Source organism: Scomber scombrus, unplaced genomic scaffold (genome assembly GCF_963691925.1).
Source record: "Scomber scombrus unplaced genomic scaffold, fScoSco1.1 SCAFFOLD_131, whole genome shotgun sequence".
NCBI lineage: Eukaryota > Metazoa > Chordata > Actinopteri > Scombriformes > Scombridae > Scomber > Scomber scombrus.
Window position 1 is genome coordinate 25,330 of NW_026910479.1, and position 9,671 is coordinate 35,000.

Genomic DNA, 9,671 nt, shown 5'->3' on the forward strand with positions numbered 1-9,671 from the left:
AGAGTCGACAACAAATGAAAGTTTACACCAGAAAAGTTTGTTGAAAAGAATAAAAGAAAATAAAAGTGATGAATTTGAATTGCCCAAACATACATTAAGAATAAAGAAATGTGACTCTTGCACTGAAACGTTTACACTTTGGTAGTGTTGTATGTATAAAGGCATTTAGTGTTGCTTTCACATATACAATATTAAATAGATACTGGTAGTGTTGGGATGGCTGAAAAATTTACTCTTTTTTGCTTAGAAGATTTCACTAAGTACTGAAATATATCACATGTTGAATGAACCACTGAATGCTGTTTAATGAGGGCTAAACAACATCACAGCTGCTTGTAATGAAATGATACCTGACTAGTTTGAGCTATATTTTTATATATTTCATATTCAGTTGCTGCCCAGTAGGCCTGCGTTTTGTACCTGTTGGGTCTGCATGAATATTAAATGTGTCACACACAAACACATACACAGAATATAAATGTTGAATCAGTGGAACACTCATTAATACTCACACATTGACTCGGTTGGTAAGTCAGCTCATGTTCTGCTGCTGTTACTGTATTTCTAGTTTTCTTAAGTATATTCTCATCATCTGCATTCATTAATGTTTCTAACTCCACTGGGGAGAAGTAGGAGGACTGAGCCCTTTGTTTCACCTGTTGCCATGGTGACTCATGTTATCTGTGCTCCATTGATGAGGGCTTGGTATCTCCTCATGCACGAGCTTCACTCAGAGTTACTTTGACTCAGAGTTGATTGAACTAACTGTTATCAGCTGTTCTGAAACCCAAAACTCTGAGTTTGACAGCTCAGAGTTGGTCAACCTAGTGTTAAGGTTTTAACTCAGAGTTAGTTAAACCTGCTTCCTGAAACAGGCCCCTGGTGTGACGACCCCTCCCTCTGTTTTGGTTGTCATTAATTGTTTTGATGCAGGCTCCTTGCAGGTAGATGTGTGGAGCTGCTGAGATGAAACGACATGCACCTGGGCAGCCTTTAGTTGCCTCTGCATCTTCTCTCTCTCTCTCTGACCCTTGCTGCATGCTTGGTTTGTGTTTGTGCTTCTTTGTTTTGTTTTAAACATCACTCCACTCACTTACATCATTGCATACATTACTGACCTTACAGACACAGATCTCTTTATCATGATGATTTTTGGGTTGTATCTTTAAATAAATGTTCAGTTTAATTTACTTTAAACTTGTGTGGTCTCCCCCTTTGTCTTGCTCTCTGAGCCAGGGCTAAGACACAATTGGGGCTCGTCGACCTATATTTAGACTTGCTATTTAGTAGATTTCAGTAGGTTTGTGCCAGGTTGTTTATCCATTTTGGACTGTGGATTGTTCAGGGTGGTAGATTTCAAAGTTGCCACTCTGATTTGTTACTGGTGCATTTGTGGGAGATTCACACATGTATGATTGATTTTGAGATTTTTTGGTATTTGGTTGAGGGAGAAATTGTGGTTCTGTTGACTGTTTTGATTCGTTGTGTTGTGTTATATATTTTCCAGATGTTCTGCTGTGAACTGGTAAGGAGAACCATGGTTTACAGGAGTTTTTCCCAGGTAGGAAAAGGGATGAATCCTGTTTAGAGGGTTCACCGTGCTCCATTCTAGGCCGGGGGTGAACGTGGGTAGAGCAAAGCTCGGGAGCATCTCAGTGGCCAATTGCTGGTTATTTTCTCCACTCCACTGGTTGGCGTGCATAAGTACCCCCCACATGTGACTGCCAGAAGACTAGGGTTGAGTTAGTTAGGTAAGGTTAGTGGGGAACTCTCCTTGTGAATTTTTGGTTTCTCCAAGTGCTAGTTTGCATAGAGACATTGGGGAAATATATTGTATTGTTTGCTTAAACTATACCTTAAATCAGGGGTTTGATAATGGCGGCAGTGGATGAGTTTTTTCACTCTCCTGCTGATCACCTTCTCAGTCAGTACACCAAGGATCAGCTTTTGAAAATAGCTGACCATTATGATATTGAGGTAGGTGATAAACGTTTGAAAGAAAATATGAAAGCCATTTTGAAAGCAAACTTGGTGGAGTCTGGAGTCCTTAAAAGGGAGGAGTTTCAGCCCAAGGTGATCAATGCAGCATTGAGTTTTGAACAACAGAAAGAGTTGTTAACAATGCAATAGGAACATGAGAAACTTAAACAACATAAGGAACTTGAAAAAATGAAATTCAAAACAGACCAAATTAGAGCTGGAACAGTATAAGCTGAGTCTGGTTAAGGGTTAGGGTGTTGGGTCTAGTGATTCTTTTTCTAGAGGTGATTTCAGTACAAAGTTAAGGTTGGTGCCAAATTTCATTGAGAAGGATCCGGATACATTCTTTTGTTTGTTTGAGCGGGTTGCAGAAAGTTGTGCATGGACAGACACTGAACGTACCCTGTTGCTCCAATGTGTATTCACTGGGAAAGCACAGGAAGCATATTCTGCTTTAAGTCCAGCAGAAAGCAGAATCTATGTTAAAATGAAGGCGGCTGTGCTAAAAGCATATGAGTTGGTACCCGAAGCCTATCGGCAACGTTTCAGGGGTTTGAGAAAGAGGGAGCACCAGACTCATGTGGAATTTGTGAGGGAGATGGTTCTCCAGTTTAATCGTTGGTGTTCGGCATCAGAAGTGGATACTTTTCAGCAACTTTACGATTTAGTAGCGCTTGAACAATTAAACTGTGTTCCAGAGAGTATTGCTAAATATTTAAATGAGAGAAAAGTTAAAACGCCCCAGGAAGCAGCAGTGCTGGCAGATGAATATTTTCTGACACATAGAAGTACTTTTTGTGATGACAGCGTTGCACAGAATAGTTTTTCGTCACGTGCAGGTAAAGGTTTTCTGCCACATGGGGAGTCAAGTTCGTCCAGGTTTGAGCGTAGCTGGAAGACAGGTGATCCCAGTAAGGTTTGCAACCACTGTCAATGTAAAGGGCACTGGAAAAATGTCCTGTGCTTAAAGGGAAATCAAAGTTTTCAAGTAGCACACAGTTTAAACCAGCTGCTTTGGCTGCCTCTGTTTCAACCCAGATGGCACTTCACACTCTCAGTTCCTTGGATGATCTCTGTCCGGTGGATGAATCAAAAAGGGACGAGGATGACTTTTCACCCTTTATTTCAGATGGTCAAGTCTCACTGTTCGGGGAGGAAGTGGCAGTCAGAATCCTGAGAGACACTGGGGCAAAACATAGTTTTATCTGTGAGTCTGTCCTTCCTTTCTCCTCAGAATCAAATACGGGAGATTTCATTTTGATGCGAGGAATGGGTATGACGATTATTCCAGTGCCAGTACATAAGATGGAGTTGTCTTGTGGTTTGGTCACTGGGGTTGGGGTGCGTCCGGCCTTGCCTGTAGAAGACATTGATATGATTCTTGGAAATGATCTGGCAGGAAGTAGAGTTTGGGCTAATGTTCCGCCACCTTATGTTATCACTCAGGGTCCTGTTCTACCACCAGTACAGACAGAGGTGAAAAAAACAGTTGAGGTTGTGCCTGAGATGGAGTTGTTCCCAGTTTGTGCAATAACTCGAGCCGTGGAGAAGAGAAGAGATGACGCTGCACAGCAGGAAGTTGTTGAATGTAAAGCAGTGGTTATTCCTGTGCCTCTTGAGTCCATCTCTCATGGGGAGTTAATTGAGGGACAGAAGTCTGATCCCTCTATAAAGACACTTTTTGAGTTGGCGTCTCCTGTGGGGGACATGGAAACTGCAGTTCAGGGTTATTTTGTGAAAGATGATGTCCTGGTGCGAAAATGGTGTCCACAAGCAGACAATGGTGTGGGAAAACCAATTGTACAAATTGTGGTGCTTGCCAAATTTAGAGAGATGGTGATGAAAGCCTCCCATGATAATGTAGCAGGACACATGGGGGTTCAAAAAACATACCATCGGATCTTGCTTCCTTTTTTTTGGCCTAGGTTGAAAAGGGATGTATCTGCTTTCATCAAGACTTGCCACACTTGCCAGTTAACGGGTAAGCCTAATCAGACTATAAGTCCGGCACCGCTGTATCCTGTACCAGCAGTAGATCAGCCGTTTGAGTATTTGATTATGGACTGTGTTGGTCCACTGCCTCCTTCCAAATCTGGCAGCAAATATCTGTTGACGGTGATGTGCCAGGCTACTAGGTATCCAGCAGCGTATCCATTGCGTTCTATCACAACAAAGTCTGTACTGAAGGCATTGTCACAGTTTATTTCTGTGTTTGGCATTCCCAAAGTGATTCAAACTGACCAAGGTTCCAACTTTCGCTCTCATCTGTTTTCACAGGTTTTGCAGCAGCTTCGGATTAAACATAACCAGGCATCAGCTTATCACCCTCAAAGTCAAGGTGCTTTAGAGCGTTTTCACCAAACTCTGAAGTCACTCTTGCGTGCTTACTGCACGGAGCTTGATCGTGATTGGGAGGAAGGTTTGCCTTGGTTGTTGCTGGCTGCAAGAGAGGTGGTGCAGGTGAGCACTGGTTTTAGTCCAAATGACCTGGTTTTTGGGCATTCTGTGCGTGGTCCTGTGGCACTTTTGCTGAGTGGTTGCCAAATGTCAGAACCACCATCATTGATTATGTTAATGGTTTTCGACACAGACTATATGTCGTGGGAAAAATGGCTAAACACAGGCTAGAAAAATCACAAAAGAAGATGAAATCCGTGTTTGATCGTAAAGCTAAACAACGGCAGTTCAGTCCTGGGGAACAGGTCATGTTTCTGCTACCAGTGGTAGGTTTGCTGGCCCGTTCAGTTACAAAGCAAGTTTCTGAACAAAACTATGTGATTTCAATGCCAAATGGAAAATCTAGATTGTGTCATGTAAATTTGTTAAAGCCTTATTATGCCCGTAGGTCGTCATCGTCGTGCTCCCAGGAGGCCCCATCTATGAAACCTGCCTTGTGTGTGGACACGGAGATGTCTTCTACTGGGGGGGCAGCTATGGGGGAGGGGGAATGGCTGACACCTGAGGGAGTACTGAATGTACGTTTAAAAAACTCAGACCTTGAAGTCTTTGCCAGCAGTACTTGGACACTTGGATGAGGGAAAACTTAATGAACTGATTTCATTGATAAATAGGTACCCAGCCCTGTTTTCAGATACGCCCTCGCAAACACATCTTATTGAACACGATATAGATGTTGCTGATGCTCAACCAATTAAACAGCGCTTTTATCGTGTTTCGCCAGACAAGAAAACACAACTGGACAAAGAGGTTCAGTACATGCTAGATAATGATCTCGCAGAGCCCTCCAACTCTAGCTGGGCATCTCCGTGTTTACTGGTGAAAAAACCTGATTCGACTTTTCGGCCATGCACTGATTTCAGGAAAGTAAACAGTGTCACTAAGCCAGATTCTTTCCCGTTACCACGAATGGAGGATTGTGTGGACCAAGTAGGTGCAGCCAAGTTTGTGAGTAAATTTGACCTGTTAAAAGGATACTGGCAGGTCCCACTGTCTCCACGGGCCCAGGACATAAGTGCATTCATAACTCCTACTGGTTTGTATTCCTATAAGGTCATGCCCTTTGGGTTACGTAATGCTCCAGCCACTTTCCAACGGCTCATGAATATTGTGGTAGACGGGCTGGTTGGTTGTGCTGTGTACCTTGATGATGTTGTTGTGTACAGTGATACTTGGGAGGAGCATCTGCAGAGGATCACTGCATTGTTTGATAGACTGGTATGGGCACAGTTAACTGTGAATTTGGCCAAATGTGATTTTGCAAGAGCCACAGTTACCTATTTAGGTAAAGTGGTGGGACAAGGGGAGGTTCGCCCTGTTGAGGCCAAAGTGGAAGCCATTAAGAATTTTCCGCCTCCTAGAGCAAAGAAAGAGTTGATGCGTTTCTTGGGAATGGTGGGGTACTATAGAAGTTTCTGTAAGAGTTTCTCATCAGTTGTGGCACCTCTTACAGATCTTCTGAAGTTGAAGGTGAAGTTTGTATGGTCAGATAAGGCTCAAGATGCTTTTCAAAATGTCAAAGCTCTCCTCTGTTCCTCTCCTGTGTTGACAGCACCAAAGTTTGATAAGCCATTTATGTTGCAGGTTGATGCCAGTCACGTGGGGGCTGGAGCGGTCCTGTTGCAGTCTGATGGTATGGGGGTAGAGAGGCCAGTTGGGTTCTTCTCAAAAAAGTTCAATTCTTACCAGCTGAACTATTCTGTTATTGAGAAAGAGGCCCTGGCGTTAATTTGGGGATTACAGCATTTTGATGTATATACTGGTTCAGGAACTCTTATAGTGTATACCGACCATAATCCCCTCACCTTCTTACGCTCTCTGCAAAATCTTAACCAGCGGTTAATGAGATGGGCACTATTTTTGCAGCCTTATCATTTGGATGTTCGCCATATCAAAGGCAGCGAAAATGTAATGGCTGATGCCCTTTCTCGTGCCTTCTAGCTGTGTATTAGGAGTAAACTGTAATGTCACCATATTTCTGCCTTTGTCTATTTTCTTTTTGGGCTGTCCAGTTCTCTCTTAAATATGCTCCTGTAGGTACCCAGGTTGCGGAGGGGGTAAGATAGTCCTGAGGGATCGGTATAAGGTATGAATGTTTTCATTACTCCAACACACTGTCTAAGGTCGTGTCATTCTGTAAATATGTAAATAGTTATGACATATTGGCAGAGTACCTAGTGGGTCTCCGCTCTTATGTGGGGGGGTGTGACGACCCCTCCCTCTGTTTTGGTTGTCATTAATTGTTTTGATGCAGGCTCCTTGCAGGTAGATGTGTGGAGCTGCTGAGATGAAACGACATGCACCTGGGCAGCCTTTAGTTGCCTCTGCATCTTCTCTCTCTCTCTCTCTGACCCTTGCTGCATGCTTGGTTTGTGTTTGTGTTTCTTTGTTTTGTTTTAAACATCACTCCACTCACTTACATCATTGCATACATTACTGACCTTACAGACACAGATCTCTTTATCATGATGATTTTTGGGTTGTATCTTTAAATAAATGTTCAGTTTAATTTACTTTAAACTTGTGTGGTCTCCCCCTTTGTCTTGCTCTCTGAGCCAGGGCTAAGACACAGGTAAGCAGGTAAAGCAGGTGAACAGGTAAAGCAGGTGAACAGGTAAAGCAGGTGAACAGGTAAAGCAGGTAAGCAGGTAAAGCAGGTAAGCAGGTAAAGCAGGTGAACAGGTAAAGCAGGTGAACAGGTAAAGCAGGTGAACAGGTAAAGCAGGTGAACAGGTATAATTATATATAAAACATTTACTGCTTATATCAGAATATAGAAAATGATCACAGCTGATTTTCTGCATCAATGGAAAAAAAACCTGTGAAAGACAAATGTATTTTATTACATATTATTTATTATTACATATTATATAATAATAAATAATCAGTAACAATAAAGATTTACACATAAACTTCAATATTTCCATTATGTGTAAAACCAGCAGAAATATTTTCTAAAGAGCCGACATTTTCCTGCCTGAGGCTACATGGCTTCCTGCAGCACACACACACACACACACACACACACACACACACACACACACACACAGACACACACACACACACACACACACACACACACACACACACACACACACACACAAACAGCACCATGGACAGCTCCTCCTACTGCTGCCACAGATCTGTTCACCAGCCAAGCTGTGACATCATCACACACGCACTCACCCATGCATGCACACACACACACACACACACACACACACGCACGCACGCACGCACGCACGCACGCGCGCACGCACACAGACACACACAGACACACACACTCTGAGCTGAAGGATTTATTTCCACTCGGCTGATTTTTGGCGCTGCATCACAGGAGAAGAAAAGGGAGAAGAGGGGGAGGAGAGAGGAAGAGGAGGGAGGAGAGAAGAAGAGGGAGGAGGAGAGAGGAAGAGGAGGGAGGAGAGAAGAAGAGGGAGGAGGAGAGAGGAAGAGGAGGGAGGGGGAGAGAGGAAGAGGAGGGAGGGGAGAGGGGGAGGAGAGAGGAAGAGGAGGGAGGGGAGAGGAAGAGCAGAGAGATGAGCAGGCAGATTAACGGATGAAGAGAAGAAGAAGAAGATAAAGGAAGATGGAGTCAGAGGAGAACCTGCTGCACACGTTCCTGCTGCTGCTGCTGCTGGGATCACACATCACCGTGGTAACGCTCTTTATTCTATTATGGTCTGTTATAACCACACATCACCGTGGTAACGCTGTTTCTACTTTATTCCATTATGGTCTGTTATAACCACACATCACCGTGGTAACGCTCTTTATTCCATTATGGTCTATTAGAACCACACATCACTGTGGTAACGCTATTTATTGTATTATGGTCTATTAGAACCACACATCACCGTGGTAACGCTATTTATTGTATTATGGTCTATTAGAACCACACATCACCGTGGTAACGCTATTTATTGTATTATGGTCTATTATAACCACACATCACCGTGGTAACGCTATTTATTGTATTATGGTCTATTATAACCACACATCGCCGTGGTAACGCTATTTATTGTATTATGGTCTATTATAACCACACATCACCGTGGTAACAGCTCAACACACTGTTTCCTGTTGGAAATCTGACCCTTAAAACATGTTCTGATGTTTATTTATATATATATAGTATATAATTATTTATATATAGTATAATAGAATATATATATGTATATAAATATGGGTTAGGGTTATATATATATATATATATATATATATATAATGAATATAAAAAAATAATCACTGTGTCTGTTGGGATTTAGTTTAGTGTTTAATTAGTAGAAAATGTTTACAGATGCAACCTTAACCCTGCATGCAACTCTCATCACACTTTATAAAGAATTATTATATATATTAATTATTATATTATATTAATGCTGAGGGAATGTTTGTATTAAAAGGTTGTAATCAGAGCTGATGTTCATATCAGGGATTACAGCAGAAAGGTTTGGTGACACGATGACAGATAAATACATCAATAATATTTATATATAATAATAGTAATTAATTATATATATATATATAAATAATGCTTCCTCTAAAACTTCTTTGGAAAACATGGGAGTCTTCATCCTCTTCCTCTTCCTGAAGCTGCAGAGATTATATGTGTAACGACTATGAGAGAAAAGCCTCAGCAGTAACTTCCTGACAGACTCCTGGAGAACACTGCTCTCTTTTAACTGATCACAAAGTTTTTGATAAATGTGAGTTTGGCTTCAGAGTTTAGGAGTTATTTGATTAGACGGCCACAACACTGCAGGGTTTGATACAGTAGATTCTTCCATACTTTAATCTAGACGAAGGTTTAATAATTGTACAGCTCCAGACTGGTTTACAGGTCTTTTTCTGTCTCTTTAGAAATGTTCTCTTCATGTACAGCTGGGATCACCTGTGGATCTCCACAGGGATCAAACCTCAGTGCTATTCACCTGAGCTACACGTTCAGAGTAACTTCTGTTAATGACAGCCCAAACGTTATTATAACAATGGTTGAGGAGCCTCGATATGACATTTCTACAGCTCACAGTCGTGACCAATCGAAGTCAGGGTTAGGGTTAGGAACCCATGAACGTGACTCAATCTGTGCTTTAACATCACTGAGATGAGGCGGCTACTAATAAGAAACATTCAAGTGCCAAAAAAACAGAGACATTTTTGTTTAACTAAAGAATATATGCTTTATTTAATAAGTGCAACAGCTAAAATAGTTGAAAGTTATTAAAGGTTAC

At 42.0% G+C, this 9,671-nt stretch overlaps 1 protein-coding gene across 1 annotated transcript in view; it reads left to right on the forward strand.

Moving 5' to 3' along the window:
• The first annotated feature begins 8,026 nt into the window (after positions 1-8,026).
• The window catches only part of LOC133977051 (noelin-like), a 12,031-nt gene continuing 10,386 nt past the window's right edge, over positions 8,027-9,671 (forward strand). Inside the window, exon 1 of the mRNA XM_062415191.1 lies at positions 8,027-8,095. Coding sequence (XP_062271175.1) covers positions 8,027-8,095 — 69 coding nt within the window. The remainder of the gene's footprint in view (positions 8,096-9,671) is intronic.